General features: G+C 51.9%; 1 protein-coding gene across 3 annotated transcripts in view; it reads right to left on the bottom strand.

Moving 5' to 3' along the window:
• RANBP10 (RAN binding protein 10) overlaps window positions 1-11968 on the bottom strand; it is a 68318-nt gene extending 56350 nt beyond the window's left edge. For all 3 annotated transcript variants that reach the window (XM_051629367.1, XM_051629369.1, XM_051629370.1), the window contains exons 1-2: window positions 11797-11968; window positions 10758-10869 (exon numbers count right to left, since the gene is read on the bottom strand). In XM_051629367.1, the coding sequence (XP_051485327.1) occupies window positions 10758-10869; window positions 11797-11962 (278 nt within the window). In that variant the 5' untranslated portion in view covers window positions 11963-11968. The remainder of the gene's footprint in view (window positions 1-10757; window positions 10870-11796) is intronic.
• Window positions 11969-18568: the final 6600 nt, after the last annotated feature.

Genomic DNA, 18568 nt, shown 5'->3' with positions numbered 1-18568 from the left:
AGGCCACAACTCCCAGCAAAGCAGCCGTTCCCTGCTCAGTGGGTGAACTGACAATATCACTAACAGGCGGTAGAAATTCCTGGGATTGGCATTTCATTACGTGGCTCAGCCAAGAGAAGCACCCCAGCTGAGCTGTGAGTTAAAGCAGGGATGTTCTCCTCTGCCACAGGAGCTGGTGATTCAAAGGCTTCCTGCATCCTGTCATTTTTTTTCTATTAACCACACTTCTCTGGCTGGAATCCCGTCCTCCCAGCTATCCTGCACCCCACTCTTTCAACACACACAGCTAAATCTAAAAGAATCCAGCTCAATTACTGAGTTAAGAGATGAGTAACACACCCCACCAGGCTGGGGGCATTTCAGAGGCTTTCATGGCCTCTTGTGCAGAGCTCTCAACTACCATCCTTGTCTGAGGAGGGCCCTGACTTCACGCCAGGTTTAAAGAGTGCTGAGGAATGATAACCCCTATCAATCTGCCACCTGAAACCACATTGTGGCAGCCCTGGGTGGGGGGAGGGCTGTGTTATTTTAAAGCAGGGGAAAAACAAGTTACAGCTGTTTAAAAATATATATATAAATTACCTGCAGTGGATAAAATACTGGGTTCCAACTGTTCCTGACTTCACAGTCTAACAAGAAATATTTTGGAACTGCTTCATAATGGAATATAATGAATCTCTGAAGTGGAAGAAGTTCTGGTTTCATTCGTGGATATTGTGCTGTTCTGTAACAGCCCTTCAGAAATAGCACTGACAGGCTCCAGAAAGAATCCCAATTCCCCAAGCAGAGGTCAGTAAAGACAAATAATGCAAGGCTGGAAAGAAGGAGAGAAAGGCAAGAAAAGATAACTCTTAAGAGCTCATTAAATTCAACTCTGAGCATCCCAAGGCACAGAGGAGTCCCCTGCACATCAGGCCTTAGGAAGGCAGAGAAACTCTAAAAGCCAGGAGAGGTGAGCAAGCAGAACAAAATGAAGCAGTAGTAATCTGCTAATATAACACATCTCAGCCTGTTTAGCAATAAACACAGACAAATCTACAGAGGAAGAACAAAAAACTATTTTTGCTAGACCAAGGCAGCAGATTCCTAGCTCCCTGCCAGTTTTCAGATCATATTGAGCCAGTGTCCACCAGCTGCAGGAAGGGTCAAACCTGTCCCTTTTGTGTTACCTTTCAGGAAGGGAAAAGACTGATTATGTGGATCAGCAATATATGCAGGAACACTGGAAGACAGAAAATAGAAAGCTGAGATGCAGTCTTAAGTTGAGCACCATTTAAGAAAGAAAAGGTGTAATACAAGCCCCACCAGGCTCAAATCACCACCAGAAAAACCAGCTTCTCCACCAGCCACCCAAGCACCATCACACCCAGCAGGACCACAAGCCCTGCAACATACTGAGATCACAGCCAGCTGTATCTGAAGCTAAGCTGTCCCACAAACTTCACTTCCCAACAGCAGATTTTTCCCTTGTGACAGCTGACTTGTTCTCTAAGTCAACTTCAACAGAGTTGACATGAACCATGTCAGTGGAATGGTGCATTCAGTCTGGGAACTGCATCAAGCATTACTGGTATTAATGCTCTGATTACTTATTCTGGTTACACCCAACTGAATCAGTAGAATTTTTGTTCAGTTTGTCCTGCTTGAATAACAAACCTCCCTTGCAAATTAACTGCTCAGAGTTGAAAATTTTGATCCAATCTCTTAGGGAAGTTAAATAGGTTTTGATGACTTGATGGACTTCAGATCAACTGATGTCAGTCTAAGCAACAGGACATTGTTCCTGCCCTGAACCAACCTAGAAAGCAGTAAAGACACCTGAGGTACTGCAAATATCTAACAGAAAGGCATCCAAAAGGGGGCAATTCATTAAAGAGCTCAAGTTTCACACTCAACACGCATCTTGCATTTCAGGCCATCATAACAGCCAGCTCAGAGAGCAGCTCGAGTTCCTGTTTTCTCCACTAAAACACAAGGGGAATAGTGTAAATGTAACCCCAAATCTCCTAAATTCTCTTAAGAGGTATCCCTCCATCCTAATTTGCTCTGGTTTAGGGTTCAATCAGGAAATTGATAGTAACACTTCTTATGCAAGGAGGATTTATACACCAACACAAGTACTGATGACATTACAGGAAAACATAACTGCAACATTTACATAAGAACTATCTTTTTTATGTGGAAAATGCATTACAGAAACAGTAACACACAGGTTTGACAGATGCATTTATGAAACAGCAATACTTTCCCTTCAAAACAGTAAGAAAGAGCCAGAGAGTCAGGGAGAGCCCTGGGAAAGCAACAAACACAGATCTTCACATGCTGACATCTCCAAAACACGGCTGGAAGACGATAAATTGTGTAACAGTTCATCACCCCAGAGCTTCCTAAGTAAAGGAAGGAAGTTTCCTTCTATATCTGTGGACAGAGAGACAGAGAGACAGAGAGACAGAGAGACAGAGAGACAGAGAGACAGAGAGACAGAGAGACAGAGAGACAGAGAGACAGAGAGACAGAGAGACAGAGAGACAGAGAGACAGAGAGACAGAGAGACAGAGAGACAGAGAGACAGAGAGACAGAGAGACAGAGAGACAGAGAGACAGAGAGACAGAGAGACAGAGAGACAGAGAGACAGAGAGACAGAGAGACAGAGAGACAGTTGCCTCTTCTCTGTATATGGTGATTTATTAACTGTAAACATATTCTGAAGAACTGCAGTATATTCTAAAGATGTTCAGTTATTTTTGCTTGAGTTCACTTTTGCAATATTCCTACCTTTTCTAGAAGAGATATTCAGAAATAGCAGGGGAAGGGGGGAGGAGAAAGAAGGGAAAAACCAACAAACAAAACCTTTTCCTGATTTTTTTCTTTTTTACTGTACAAAATCTCACCACACTAACTGGACACACACACAAAGAAAAAAAAAAAAAAGAAGAAAAATTAACAGAAAGAAGGGAATCATCACAGCCTGAAATGTAGAAGATCAAGCAAAACAAGTCACACATCACCATCACTACTTCCACTTTGTTTCCTAATTTCACAAATTACTTGAATCAGAAATTGATATTCTACCATTACAATAGACACAACAAACCACTGAGTTTCACCCTCCACTTCAATGATTAAAAAAGTATTAAGAAAACTGTTATCAACTGTAAACCATATCCTCCAATCTCACAACCTGCATTTATGTTGCAAAAGCTCCTCTCGATATTACTCCATTTCCCATGAGTTTAGCAGAATGATGACAAAATACAACAGTTCATATGAGATGTCACCAATTATCATGAAACCTCCACAGCAAATGAATGTCTCTACACTTTGAAGCACCAAAGCTCAGCCCCACAGTAGCCAAGTGAGCAAGACTGGTTGGGCAAAGCTGCTTGGAAATGCAAACAAGGTGAGAACTGTTCACTGCACCTACTTGGGGGGATTTATTTGTGTTGGTGTGTTGAAATGAATGTCTGTGAGCAGCATCGACTCAAGTGAGCAGACAGAGCTGCAAACAGAACAACCCCTCTCTGTGCTGGGTTGGGATTCTTGGAAGCCAGGATGGAAAAAATGAAAAAGGGGGAGGAAACCAATTATTTACAGGCTTATCAGCTACAAATGAGGGATCACACAGCACGTGCAACTGTAGAAACCCTCAGCTGCCCCAGAATATTCCTCAGCCACATTCAGACGTGTGACATTACAAGGTGTCTGTAGCAGCCGATGGATGCACAAGGACAACAGTCCCTTAAAGCCACCCGTGAGCACTTCATGGACAGGCCCCTGGCAGCATCTGGAAACCATTAGAGCACAGGAGTGAAAGGCTTTTCCAAGCCATCATGCTCACCAGACATCACAGTGAAGTGGAAAGTTGGCAAGAAGGAACATGAGCAAGGAAGAGAGGGGCAGACCACTAGTTCCTAATGTAAAGGCAGCCAAACAACCAGCACAGCTGACCTTCACCTTTCTTTTCCATTCACAGAGAAACTAAGCTATTTTTAAGTCTGGGATATGGTGTGCTTGTGTACAAAAGCTAAAGGAAGATTTCAACAAACTATGGTATGGACTAAGCTAGATCAGCTCTTGGGCTGCTCCCCTCCAAGTACTTTTTCCTCCCTCTCACAGAAAAATGCCTTAAGTCAGCCCTGAGCAACACCTGGGGACAACAGGCTGCACATCCCAAAGCAGCAGTGAAATGGTGCTGGAAGAAGGGTACCAACACACCCTGTCACCCATGTCCTGCCACCCTCCCTCGCTGCCCTCTGGGGCTCTTCTTGCCCACACCCTGCTCTGTGTCAAGGACTGATCCAGCAAAATCGGGGGTGATGGGATCCAGCTCATGACACAGTCACTCGTGCTGGCACAAAGCAAAAGGGCTAAAAAAATGACAGCAAGGAGAAAAGCTAGACTGGCCAAAGTGACTTCTGCAGGAGCCTGGGCCCATCTCCAGGATGTACTCCACAGTCTGGAGCACAAGGCTCAGGAGGAGCAGCTGAGGGAACTGGGGGTGGTTAGTCCCCTCTTGGGAGAAGAGGAGGCTGAGAGGAGACCTCCCTCTCTGCAACTGCCTGACAGAAGGCTGGAGTGAGGGGGTGTCAGGATCTTCTCCCAAGGAACAAGTGATAGGACAAAAGGAAATGGCCTCAAGTTGTGCCAGAGGAGGTTAAGATTGGAGATTAGAAGAAACATCTTCACCAAAAGGGTCATCAGGCCCTGGGACAGGCTGCCCAGGGAGGTGGTTGAATCCCCATCCCTAGAGGTGTTTAAAAGCCACGCAGATGTGCTGCTGAGGGTTAGCACTGGACTTGGTAGAGTTGGGTTTATGGACAAGGTGATCTCAAAGGCCTTTTCCAACCAAAACAATTCTGTGATCCTGTCTTGCTCCTCCACAATCCACTGCATGGCTGGGGGAGGTAAAACAGACCAAGAAACCAAAAGGGCAGCCAGGAGCACGCAAGGCCACCCCTGAGGCAACCACCTGGCCCCAGCATGGAAAGGACAACCCGAATGAAGCACCCTCCTGAGTCACAGCAGCCTGGGAGCTCTGGGCTGCTTGCACAGCCCTGCCAAGGCTCACACTGAGCCCATCCAGCTGTGATATGTACTGACAAATCAAACAGCAAACACAGATCTGAGCGAGGAGAAGACTCCGTTGCTTCAAATATAGTTCAGGTTGAAGTGTTCCAAGCACCACTGTGATAAGAGTGGGAGTTATTTGTGGCAGCTCAGGAACCCAGGAGTCACGTACATGTCTGCCAGCCTGCTCATCTGAGGAAGGTGGGGAGCCAGCCAAGGAACCACGGAGAGGTCTGCTGGAAGGGACCTTGGGACCTTCCCTCATCACCCTCCTGCCCAAAGCATAAATAACTCTGGAAGCTTTATTAGGCAGTCTGGGGCCTTGCACAAGCACATTTGAAGATGGAGATGTCACAGCCCCTCTGGGCATGCTGGCTGGTGTGTAAGCATTTCCAAGGGGAAAATCCTTACACCCAGCTGAAATTTCCCTTGCCACAACTTGTGACCCGTTGCCTCCTGGCCCTTTGTTCCAGTTGACAACACTCAGGGGACACACACACAATGGCTCAGGAACTAAGTACCCAGGGAGCCTGAAGACAAAACTGCTCCACAATACGTTGAATGGGGCTAAAGGAGGGTGGCTGCAACCCTACCCCTCCCTCTCCCAGCCCAGCCCTTTATAGCCTCTCCTTCAACTCACAGCAGGGAGAAGAACCCTGAAAAGTTGTCCTCAATTAAAAAAAAAATAAATAGAAGGAAAAAAAAGGCAGCAATTTCTGATAGTGACGTTACCAGATTTAATTATCACAATTATTTTGATGTGGCCAGTTTTCAACCAATTTCAGCTCAGCACAGGGTTGCTGGGACGAGGGAAGGCAGAGAACCACAGGGCAGAACCTCACAGTTCCAGCCTGAATTGACATGGAACCACCCCCTGCCTGCTCAGCACAGGCCCGAGGTGAGAAGAGGACTGTAAACTCAATCCTGCTCTGCTCTCTGAGGAGAAAAACCATCTCCCCAAACAAAGACCAGAGCAAACACCAGATCAGCCCACTGACAGACCTGATTTGTGATGTTACCTCACCTCCCTGTCAAGACAATTTTTCAATGGCAGCCTGGCAGCCTCCCCTCTCCCAGTTAAAGAAACAACAAAAACAAACCCAGTAAACAAACACGACCTCTTCTCAGTGAAGACTAAAACCAGCAGGATGTGAAATGACCACCTAAAGGTAAGTGTCAAGCATCTTCCTCTCAGAGGATCGTGGTTGTGTCTCAGGCCATCAGCAGTGCAAGGTCTGAAGCTGAGAAATCTTAAGAGTTCCTGAAGTGCCTCAAAAGGACTTTTTGCATCCTTTGAAATACCCACCAGTGAACTAAGGTGGACCTTACCAATGCCAGGGCCCTCGTGGTCAAAAGAGCCAAAAGTATCTTGGGATGTATTAAGAACAGTGTGTCCAGCAGGTCAAGGGAGGTTCTCCTGCCCCTCTGCTCTGCCCTAGTGAGACCACATCTGGAGTGTTGTGTCCAGTTCTGGGCTGCCCAGTTCAAAAGGAACAGGGATTTGCTGGGAAGAGTCCAACAGAGGCTACAAGGATGATGAAGGGACTGGAACATGTGTCATATGAGGAAAGGCTGAGAGACCTGGGGCTGGTTAGTCTGGAGAAGAGAAGACTAAGAGAGGACCTGATTAATGTCTACAAACACAAGCAGGGTGGGTGTCAAGAATGGGCCAGTGTCTGTTCAGTGGTGCCTGTGACAGGATGAGGGGAAATGGCACCAAGTGACAACACAGGAAGTTCCACCTCAACATGAGTAGAAAGTTCTTCACTGTGAGGGTGACAGAGCCCTGGGACAGGCTGCCCAGAGAGGCTGTGGAGTCTCCTTCTCTGGAGACTTTCAAGCCCCATCTGGACACGTTCCTGTGTGACCTGCCCTGGGTGTTCCTGCTGCAGCAGGGGGGTTGGACTTGATGATCTCCAGAGGTCCCTCCCAACCCAAATGATTCTATGAAAAGTCTAGTGATGGTAAAAGGAGTTTTCAGAAATCATTTCATTTCATTTGCTTCTTTACCAAAAGCACCTTCACAGATCAGGTGCATTAAGGGGCAGGGGAACAAGACAATGTAAAAGCAGCTTTTGTGCCAGCTATGGGTGCACAGCCTTGATAATTTAAAGCAACCTTGTCTGTGCTGCTGCAGCCCCTCTCTCTTCCCCTGCCCTGGCACTGGTGTTTGCAACCCTGAGCAGAGAAGGAATCTGCCTGAAAAACAGGGGGAGGCAAAGGTGTGTGGTTTTTACTGCTGGGATCCAACAGAGTAGGAGGAAACAGAGGAGAGAACCACACACTGGGTTTAAACCTCCTCAGCCCCATGAAAGCAGCAGAAGGGAGAAGTTCAAAAGGTGATACCTCTGTTGTCTCTACAGCTCAGGCTTCTCCACCATGGTGGCACCACCCACCCAGAACTGGCACAGCCCAATGCCAAGAACCCTCTTGTCACAGTGTGTCATACGTGGGCAACACCTCAGGTCAGGCTACAAAGAGTCCTCAGGAGAGCTTCAGGATTCCTACACAGAGTCCCAGACTGGTTGGGGTTGGAAGGCACCTTGAAGACCATTTCATTCCAACCCTCCTGCACAGGCAGGGACACTTCTTCAGTGAAAGTCACTGGGACCTTCAATTCCATTTCACACCCGCAACCTTAGTTTCTGTTGTTTATTAGACACTCTCAGCATTGAGCAAGAGTGTGGAGCACCTGACAAACATGAGCACAGAAAGGGACAGCAGTGAGCTATGGAGCAGAACCCATCTCAGCTCCTCAAGGCACACTTCACAGAGTGGTTTGGGTTGGAAGAAACCTCAAAGCTCACCTAGATCCAACTCCCTGCATGGGCAGGGACACCTCCCACCAGCCCAGGTTGCTCCAAGCCCCATCCAACCTGCCCTTCAACACTGCCAGGGATGGGGCAGCCACAGCTTCCCTGGGCAACCTGGGCCAGGGTCTCACCAGCCTCACACCAAAGAATTTCCTCCTCATGTCTCACCTCAATCTCCCTCTTCCAGGTTTAATCCCTTCCCCCCTTGTCCTCTCCCTCCCTGCCCTTGTCCCAAGCCCCTCCCCAGCTTTCCTGGAGCCCCTTCAGGCACTGGAAGGTGCTCTAAGGTCTCCCTGGAGCCTTCTCTTCTCCAGGCTGAACAACCCCTGAAATTCACCTCCTGAAATTCATCCCATCAAAGCATTTTTTCAGTAAGTCTTGTTTGGAAACCTAATCACTTCCACTTCACCTAAATGTGGAAAGCTACCACAAACTCCAGCAAAAGAAACCCAGTAACATCATGAGGTCCTCACCTCACCACTCCATGCAGCACATGTGAGATACAGAGACACCACAGACCTTCCAGCTGGAGAATCCAGTCTGGAAAGGAGCAAGAAAGATCCCTCTTCCTCTCCCCTCACAGAAAGGCTTCTAGCTGAGTCCCTAGGGATGCACTTTGCCACTTGAAAACTTCCATTCGTTCCCTTCAATCCCTCCTTTAGATTTCTGGACTTTGATTCCTTTCAACTGAAGCCACCAGGGAGTAACAAACACAGGAGAACTTCCCAGGAAGGGAGGTCTCTGCTACAACAGACTGAGCCTCCAATGAGCAGACATGAAACTATTCAAGATGAGACACCCAAAAGCATCATCTTAAGTGCAAACAGGCAGGTTCAGTATAAATAAACCCCCTCCCTGAAGGTGTTGAAGGGCAGGCTGAATGAGGCTTGTGCAGCCTGGGCTGGTGGGAGGTGTCCCTGCTCATGCAGGGGGTTGGAACTAGATGGTCTTTAAGGTCCCTTCCAACCTTCACCATTCTGTGATTCTATTCTATGAAATTAACAATGACAGATCCTCAGCACCTCAGTCTGCAAGATAAAAAATGGAGCTCTCTGTCCCAGCAGAAGCAAAGCAAGGCCCAGGAATGGCTGAGCCCTCAGAGAAGATCTCAAAGGCCACCACCCTGACCTGGGGTCACCCAACAGCTCCTGTTTGAACTGCTCTAACTTTCACACACAGGGTTTGGTAGCTTTTAAAGTATTCCTGGAGAGGAACTGTAAAATTTACACAGCAAAAACAACCCCAGACTATTAATAGAGAGAAAACTCTGATCTTGGGAAACAAGCAGCAAATTCCATTATCTCCCTGTAAGACTGATCCAGAGCACAGCATGGATTAAGTGCTGCTCAGTGACCTTTAGTTAAGTGATTCCTTTGGAAAATGGTCTTGAAGTTCACTGTAAATTATTTCAATTTTAGCAGTTACATAAACTAATCAAGTGCAGGGTTCTAAAACAGCCCAGCAGTTAATTGCCAGGCCAGTGAAGTGAAAGAACAAGATGGTCTTTTCTCTGCATTGGTGAAGCTCTGGGCCCAGCACCCCCCTCACTCAGATAACCCCAGCACTGCCTCCACACAGAGCATTCCAGATCCTTCCCAACTCCCCCAACAAACAGACCCCTTCATCAGTTCAACCATGGCAGCAGAAAACACCAACAGTAAGGACTTATTCCTTCAATTTCATTTCCAGAAGGATGGTTTCTGCCCTTCCTGAAGGCCCCTAGACCAGCCAGAGTTCAAGTGTTATTCCTGAAGGACTGGACTGATGAATTAATTACACTCAATACCTTCTCCTGTGCTGCTTCCCCCTTCTGGACTGTGGTATCTGCTCTACTCACCCTTCAGGAATGAAAAATGCCCCCCCACACACATGCACACACAAGCAGGATGATGAAAAATTAAACCTGCATCAGCAGCAGAAACCCAGACCTTGTTAGAAATGCCCTTTTATTCCTTCCCCACATTTCCCAACACCCTGAATTTAAAGGAACTCCACATCCATATGAACCACCATCCATATGAACCACCATCCATATGAACCACCATCCATACAGCCTGGATCAAAACATTGCCCAGTGCAGTGGTCACCAGACTGGCTGAGATCCAAAACCAGTTCAGCTCATGGAGGTGCCACCTGCTCCTAACCCCACCAAGGGGATTTGCTGTCTCAACACCAGCCAACAATATTAAATGTTACCATAAAAAACACAACTGGATCAGGAAAAACATTCTCATCTTTAGCATTCTGGGCCCAGAACAGTCTCCCAAGCTTCCCCAGCTTTGTTACCTGTCATGACAGTCTGTATCTATCCTGAGATAACGACATGTGTCCAAACCCAGCTCCTGCACTAGAGGTGACAGGAGCAGCACCAATTCCAGCTTATACCCACAGTCATCCCATTTCCCTCTCTTTCAACATCTCCTTCATCATGCACATGGGGCTTCCACAAACCCACCTCACAAGTTCTCCTTCCAGTGCTCAAGCACTGCTGGGACTACCCTCCACCACACAAACATCTCTCTAACAGCCCAGAATTAAGTTCCAGGCTCCTCCCTCCTATTTCACTCCACTTCTCAGGTATCACAATTCCAGAGATCTGAAGGACCAGCTCAAAAGTCAAAACTATTTTGATTCAAATTGCACCAGAGACCCAAAGTCTCCTCAATTGTCCAACCTGCCCCTGTCAAACAGCACAGAGAGCAGCTGTGTAAGCACCTCTGCTTCCAGCACGTTCCACCACACTGACAGCCCCACGATGGACTGCCTGTCACACCCAAGCAGCCATGGGACCTCTCACCCTTCCAGAAGGGAGGTCAGAGTAGGGCAGAACTGCTGCACCCACAGCACCAACCACAGAATGGGAACAAGGCACTTACCCATCTCTACCTTTACTGACAATCTTCACCTCGAAGTAATAAATGCCACAGGCTGCAGGGATGGGGTGTGTGGCCCTCACTGAGGCTGCATCCTTGTGGTTTTTACCATGACCTAGGAAAGGAGAGAAACATAAGTCCAGGTGGGATGGGATCTAAAAGCCCCGGAACACAGCAGGGAGCTGTTTCTGCATAGAGCCAACAATCCCAAGTGCTCTTTTCAGGGAACTAGAACATACAACCCTGCAGTGCCACCGGGAACGTTCCCTGCACCACCAGCACTGAGGTTCTGCCTTGGTCCTCACTGGGAAGTTACTGAGAGTGACAGTGCTGCCTCCCCCCCTCCCTCCTGCAGCACCTGAAGCTGGGAAGGGACTTTTCACAAGGGATGAGAGGGAGTGAAGCTGAAAGAGGGGAGACTGAGGTGAGACATGAGGAGGAAATTCTTTGGTGTGAGGGTGGTGAGAGCCTGGCCCAGGCTGCCCAGGGAAGCTGTGGCTGCCCCATCCCTGGCCGTGTTGAAGGGCAGGTTGGATGGGGCTTGGAGCAGCCTGGGCTGGTGGGAGGTGTCCCTGCCCATGCAGGGGGTTTGGAACTAGATGGTCTTTAAGGTCCCTTCCAACCCAAACCAGTCCGGGATTCTGGGATTCTAAGACCAACGTACCCAAGCAGAAGACAAAAACGATTACACAAGAGGGGAATGACATCAGTGTTTACTAACCCGGCAGGAAAGGGAATGACCAGTCCTGCTGCGGGTGGGTCGGGAGAACAGCCTCCCCCGCCGGCCAGAAACACCCCCCTGCGACCCCCCAGCCCCGACAACTCCCCCAGCATCTATTTTGCGCCAGCTCCAGGAGCCGGAGCCCCGGCTGTGCCGGTGCCACCGCCGCCCGGGTTCTCACCGGGAGACAGAGCGAACAGCCGAGCCGGCTGCTGACCCCGCCGAGCCCCCCGGGGGCGGGGGACGAGCCCCGCGCTGCCCCGCGCTGCCCGCCCCCCCCCGGCCCGCCCCGGGCCCGGGCCCGCCGCCCCAGCCCGGCACCTTTGTAGTGGACGCGCAGGTTGCCCTGCGAGAGGCCGATGTAGTTGTACTTGTCCTTGGGGCTCCAGGAGCGCGGCAGCGGCGTCTCGTCCTGGTTGACCGCCGGGTAGAGGCGGCGGAGGCGCCGGGTCAGCTCCTGCTCCGCGGGCGGCGCCGCCTCCGCCATCTTGGGCCCGCTTTGTGTCAGCGGGCGGGGCGCGCGGCCCGGCCCGGGCCGGCAGCCAATGGGCTGCGAGCGCGGCCACAATGAGCCGCGCTGCACCACGGGAAGCCGAGTCCGCCCCGCGCCGCCCCGCGCGGCCCCGGCCCCGCCCCGGACTACAAGTCCCGAAAGGCTCCGCGCCCGAAGCCCCGCCCAGCACCCCCGCGCGCTGCACGCCGGGAAACGTGTCCGCCCGCCGGCCGGTTCCGTGAGCGCCCGGGGGCGCGGAACTACCGGTCCCAGCGTGCCCCGCGGCAGCGCCGCGCCGGGGCCGCCCCGCTCCTGCCGGTGCCCGGCGGCCGCCTCCGCGCGGGGAGCGCTCCCGGCCGCCTCGCCGTGGCGGCGGCCAGCGCCGGCTCGGCCGGCTCGTTCCGGGCCCGCCCGCTCCGCCGAACCCGCCTCCCCCCGGGGCGGGACGGGGCCGCGGCGGAGCCGCCGCTGCGGGCCGGGGCAACCAGCGCGCCAGGCCCTGCGCGGGCAGCCATGGCGGCACGCGACGGGGTCCTGAGGCGGGAAGGGGGGGGGGGCGTCGCCATGACGACGGGTGTAAACATCGCGGGGCGGGCGGGCGGGGAGAGCCCGGAGGGGGGAGCCCCGCACACAGCCCCGCACACGCAGCCCCGCACACACACAGCCCCGCGCACACGCGGCCCCGCGCACACACAGCCCCGCGCACACGCGGCCCCGCACACGCGGCCCCGCACACACAGCCCCGCACACGCGGCCCCGCACACAGCCCCGCACACACACAGCCCCGCACACACAGCCCCGCACACAGCCCCGCACACGCGGCCCCGCACACAGCCCCGCACACACACAGCCCCGCACACGCAGCCCCGCACACGCGGCCCCGCACACACGGCCCCGCACACACAGCCCCGCACACGCAGCCCCGCACACACACAGCCCCGCACACACAGCCCCGCACACACAGCCCCGCACACACAGCCCCGCACACACACAGCCCCGCACACACACAGCCCCGCACACGCGGCCCCGCACACGCAGCCCCGCACACAGCCCCGCACACGCAGCCCCGCACACAGCCCCGCACACACGCAGCCCCGCACACACGCGGCCCCGCACACACACGGCCCCGCACACGCAGCCCCGCACACGCAGCCCCGCACACGCAGCCCCGCACACGGAGCTCCGCCTGCAGAGAAGGCGCGGGTGGCTCCGCCGGGAGTCCACGCTCCCGCACCAGCCAGGAGCCCAGCCGCGCTGCAGCCACCTCCTTCCTGCGCCCCCCCGGCCCCGGCCCTGCTGGCTTTGACATCACACCCTGCTCCCCGAGCTGCACTGCTCCCACCGCCCCTGCACAGCGCACCCCCTGGCTGCCCTGCTGCCCCCCAGGGGTCCCAGCTCCCCTCCACCACAGGCCCCCACACCCCAGGGGCAGGAGAAGAGGCTGCAGAGCCTGTTCACAGAATCACAGGATCCCAGGGGCTGGAAGGGACCTGGAAAGACCATCCAGCCCAACCCCCCTGCCAGAGCAGGGTCACCCAGAGCACATCACACAGGAACGTGTCCACGGGGGTTGGAAAGTCTCCAGAGAAGGAGACTCCACAACCTCTCTGGGCAGCCTGTCCCAGGGCTCTGCCACCCTCACAGGGAAGAAGTTCTTCCTGATATTCACATGGAACCTCCTGTGCTCCAGTTTGCACCCACTGCCCCTTGTCCTGTCACTGGACATCACTGAACAAAGCCTGGCTCTGCCCTCCTGACACTGCCCTGAACATATTTGTAACCATGGATGAGGTCTCCCCTCAGTCTCCTCTTCTCCAAGCTCAGGAGACCCAGCTCCCTCAGCCTTTCCTCATCAGGGAGATGTTCCCCTCCCTTCATCATCTCTGTGGCTCCACCCTGGACTCTTTCCAGCAGTTCCCTGTCCTTCTTGAACTGAGGGGCCCAGAACTGGACACAACATTCCAGCTGTGGCCTCACCAAGGCAGAACAGAGGGGCTCTGGCAGGCTGCAGGACACACTGGTGGGTCATCTTATAAGGGTAGTTGTGCTTTAAAGGTTCAATTCCAGGTTTTAATAAGAAACAAGAACATTCAGCAAAGGCACTTTTGGTCTAGAACTTCCTGAGGAACCTAGAACATCAGGAAATGTGGGATGTTCTCAGTTCTCTTTTCAAATTGCTGCTTTCCTTGACCCACTTCAAATAACACAATTAGTATTTCTTCTCTTCTGACTGAGAACCCCCTCACCTGATTTTTTAGATCAAAAACCATTATGAAGTTCTTAAAGTGAAGAGCAGTAATGCCAGGATGTCTTGGAGACATTCCTGCTCCACCAAGGAATTTTCTATCATCCTTTGAGAGAACATATTTGTGCCACAGTCAAAAAAAAAAGCCCTGCTGTGAAGGAACGGGCAGTGGGGAGAAAATCAAGACCCTTGAGCTGATTTATTCCAGGTTCATCCCTGTACATCTGCCACACCGAAGCCCAGGTGACCCTTCTCCTGTGTCTCCACAGAAACAGGAGGGCCCTTCTCACCATTCCAAAGCCACCATACTTGGAAGAACTGGGGTCCTATTTGAGGAAAGAGCTGCAGTCTCTTGATCTGACTCAAAAGAACTTCCAGGAACTGAAGTTGCAGGTCTGGTACAAGGTTCTCCTGACTTGAAACTACGTGTTGAGATGGATTATTTAAATTTGCCAGCCAAAGGAAGAACTAGCTGAGAAGAGTAGGAACCTATGGGTGTCATGGAATCGTGGGATCCCAGACTGGTCTGGGTTGGAAGGACCTTAAAACCATCCAGTCCCAAACCCCTGCACGGGCAGGGACACCTCCCACCAGCCCAGGCTGCTCCAAGCCCCATCCAACCTGCCCTTCAACACTGCCAGGGATGGGGCAGCCACAGCTTCCCTGGGCAACCTGGGCCAGAGTCTCACCACCCTCACAGCACAGAATTTACTCCTCATGTCTCACCTCAATCTCCCCTCTTCCAGTTTTAGTCCCTTCCCCCTTGTCCTCTCTCCCTCCCTGCCCTTGTCCCAAGTCCCTCCCCTGCTTTCTTGTAGGTGAAAATAAAATTGTGCCCCTAAAATGTTTTCTGTCTTGCTTTCTCCACCCAGCCCTACGGAGGGTTCTTTGAATCCTTCATAGACAACTTCAAGACCTACAAGCCCCTGCTGCCAGATGTAAAGAATGACTATGAAGCTACTTTGGATAAGCTCTTGGACTTTGACCTGTGGGGAAAAACCACTCATGGAGACAAGTTCTCAGGGAGCTGAGCTGTGTTGGACACAACCCCAGAATGAACAACCAGAGCTGCTGTCACCTCACCAAACCATCTTTCTGTTGTTCCCTTCATAGACAAGACTAAGTTGTTCAAGGTTTGGGTTTTTTTCATTATAATATATTAGATGTTTAGATTTTTTTAAATCTCCATCTCACAGCCAGCCCAGGCCACAGCAGGGCCTGCAGGTTTTCCTGGGACAATCCCATGGAGGGTGGAGCATGTCAGGCTAACACATTTGGACACACTTCTCTGGTAACTCAAGGCCTGAATTTCTGCTGGGGCTGGGCAGGGCAGAGCCAGCCTGGCTGTTCCCAGCCCTTCTGCATCCACTTGGAACCTTGTTTGGCATTCAGGGGCCACAGTGACACCAGTCCCAGAGGGCCAGAAATAGACTGGGCCCAGCAGCTCCTGTCAGGGCATGAGCAGCTGTCAGGTGTCAACACGTGGCTCTGGGACAGACTCATGGGGGGTGTTTATTGTTTAGCCCAGAACCTGTTCCCTGGGCTACCTCATCACAGCCCCTCCTGAGAGACAAAAACCTTGCTTTGCACAGTAACAACCAAGTGAATAAATCAAATCATTATATCAAAATATATTTTCTTAACTCAAGTTTCCTTCCAGAACTCTTTAGCACATTTCTTTGCTCCAGCTTCAGGTATCTGTGCTGTAACCTGTCCTGTCCTGCTGGCTGAAGCACCTGGTTTGTTTAAGCTTCCATCACCAGCTCCTCCACTGTGCCTGGCTGTGCTGTTTCCCCTTTCTTCTCTTTGCAGTCCCTGGACACCAGCAAAACATGTCATGGATGGCAGCTTTGGTTTTGGAAACCAACTGAAAGGCAGTGAACCAATATGCCATGACAGCAAGTGAGCCTGAAGCTCAAGGAATTAGAGACCAAAAGAACAATCCTGGTTGGAAAAGACCTTGAAGATCACCAAGTCCAACTGCCAAGGCCACCACTGCCCCGTGTCCCTCAGCACCATCTCCAGGGCTTTGAAACCCTTCCAGGGATGGGGACACCACCCCTGCCCTGGGCAGCCTGGGCCAGGGCCTGACAGCCCTTTCCAGGAAGGAATTTCTCCTAAACTCCAACCTAAACCTCTCCTGGTGCAACCTGAGGCCACTTCTTCTTGTCCTGTCACTTGTTCCTTGGGAGAAGAGACCTGCTGCACCAGTGCTGGGGCAGGTTCTCTCCATGTATCTGCTAGTGAAACAACAGTTCCCAGTTCAGCCAGAATAATCTGTTTTAAAGAAGAAAAATATCATTCTTGTGTCTGAGCTCACCAGCCAGGGCAGGGTGGCAGCCTCTGGTGGGGCAGGGACATGCAGCCTGTCCTGGCTGCCTGCAGGTGCCAGCATGGGACATTCAGCTGCAGCTCCTCTGGGTGTTCAGGTTGGGCTGAGCCAGCTCAGAGGCTTCAGGGAATTGTTTCTGGAGTAAATCCACAGGGATAGGAAGGGGCTTAGCAGAATCTGGAAGACAGCTCCATGGAGGAGCCAACACATCCCTACTGCTGTCAGCTTGATCCCAGGTAAAGACTGTGTTGCTGGAGCTCCTCATATACCAAGCTGAGCAACAGGGTAGGTGTTCATGGTGATGTTACCCCCAGCAGAATCCAATTCATAGAATCACAGAATCATGGGACGGTTTGGGTTGGAAGGGACCTTAAAGACCATCCAGTCCCAACCCCCTGCATGGGCAGGGACACCTCCCACCAGCCCAGGCTGCTCCAAGCCCCATCCAACCTGCCCTTCAACACTGCCAGGGATGGGGCAGCCACAGCTTCCCTGGGCAACCTGGGCCAGGCTCTCACCGCCCTCACAGCAAAGAATTTCCTCCTCATGTCCCACCTCAATCTCCCTCTTCCAGTTTTCATCCACCCCCCTCATCCCATCCCTCCCTGCCCTTGTCCCAAGCCTCTTCCCAGCTTTCCTGGAGCCCCTTCAGGCACTGGAAGGTGCTCTAAGGTCTCCCTGGAGCCTTCTCTTCTCCAGGCTGAACACCCCAACTCTCCCAGCCTGGCTCCAGACCAGAGCTGCTCCAATCACAGGAGAGCAGATTGGTTTTTTTCCCCAGGTTGTTTCTCTGCTGATGAGCTCAATTCAGACATGACTAAGATGACTAAGACTACCCAGCAGGAGATGACTCCTTTTCATGGCACCAGGAAGTTAATTCAGCTCACACTGCCCCACTGCACGTGGCGGGGGTCAAGAAATGATACAGGGACCAGGAAATGTATCAAGGGTTCTTCACATCATACCAAGCATGCCCATACTCAAAGGACTTCTCAGGGACCACGTGGCATTGCTTTGGTCTTCCAACATCTCCTCCTCAGCCTCTCCAGAAGCTTGAACAGTTTGCCCTGCCATTCCTGGTGGCTATTTCCAAGGCAGATCATTCCTGTTTGCTGGACAGAACCTCTCACAGTCCCATTTTGTCCACCCTGGAGCAGCTGGGACAGGCTGCAGAAGTGCTGACTGGTGTGCTTTACAGCACTTGGAAGGAGACCCAATCCAGTGACTCATGTTGATGGCTTTAGATGCTGAGCAGGTGACTCTGGTGAACACAGACCTTCCCTGTGTCTGTGCTTCCTTTCCATTACTCAGGGCAAAGGTGAGGAGGTGCCTGTGTGCCTCAGGCTTGGAGATGAAGTCAGGAGCAACAAGGTGACTAAGAAGGATGTGGTGAACATCCTAAAGGATGTCTGGAAGGAGAAAATTGCCCTGGAACAGCAGGTTTGTCCCATTTTCCTTCTCCACAAACAGCATTTGCCATGACAGTCAGTCCAGCTTGGGAAGCTGGCCAAGGTCTCCCCCAGGTCCTGCCCAGTGCTCCATCTGCATCAAGCAGCATCAAACATGGTAAGAACCAACCTCCTGAGCTGGCAGTGACCAGTGCAGTCACCTGGAGCTGGATCAGCCACACTCGTGAGCCCAAGGCCTCAGGTACTGCTGCTGTTCTGCAGACCAGCAGGGCTATGTTCTTCTCTTAGGTGGTGGAACCTCATCACCATTTGTGGAGACCAAGCATGGCCAGGGTTTTCTGCTGGACTGATTTGAACTCCTGCCAATCCCTTCTTAAGCTCCACAGTGTCTGTGCCCACGTGACAGAAGAACTGGTGGCACTACAGGAAAAGGGAGGCCCAGGGGCTAAAAATAACTTCAATTGATAAATTAATGAATTCTGAAGTGGTTTAGTTTTGTTACACAAAAGAATTGTCACCGGTGGGCTCAGCAGCAGAAAAGCTTCATTTACCTGGGAGAAACTTCTGAATGACCTAATAATGGAGAAGAGTCCAGCCAGCACTGGGGGAGGTTT

The sequence above is a fragment of the Apus apus genome, chromosome 11 (genome assembly GCF_020740795.1).
Source record: "Apus apus isolate bApuApu2 chromosome 11, bApuApu2.pri.cur, whole genome shotgun sequence".
Taxonomy (NCBI): Eukaryota; Metazoa; Chordata; class Aves; order Apodiformes; family Apodidae; genus Apus; species Apus apus.
The sequence above is the reverse complement of the archived record's forward strand: the minus strand, read 5'-3'. Positions and strand labels throughout refer to the sequence as shown.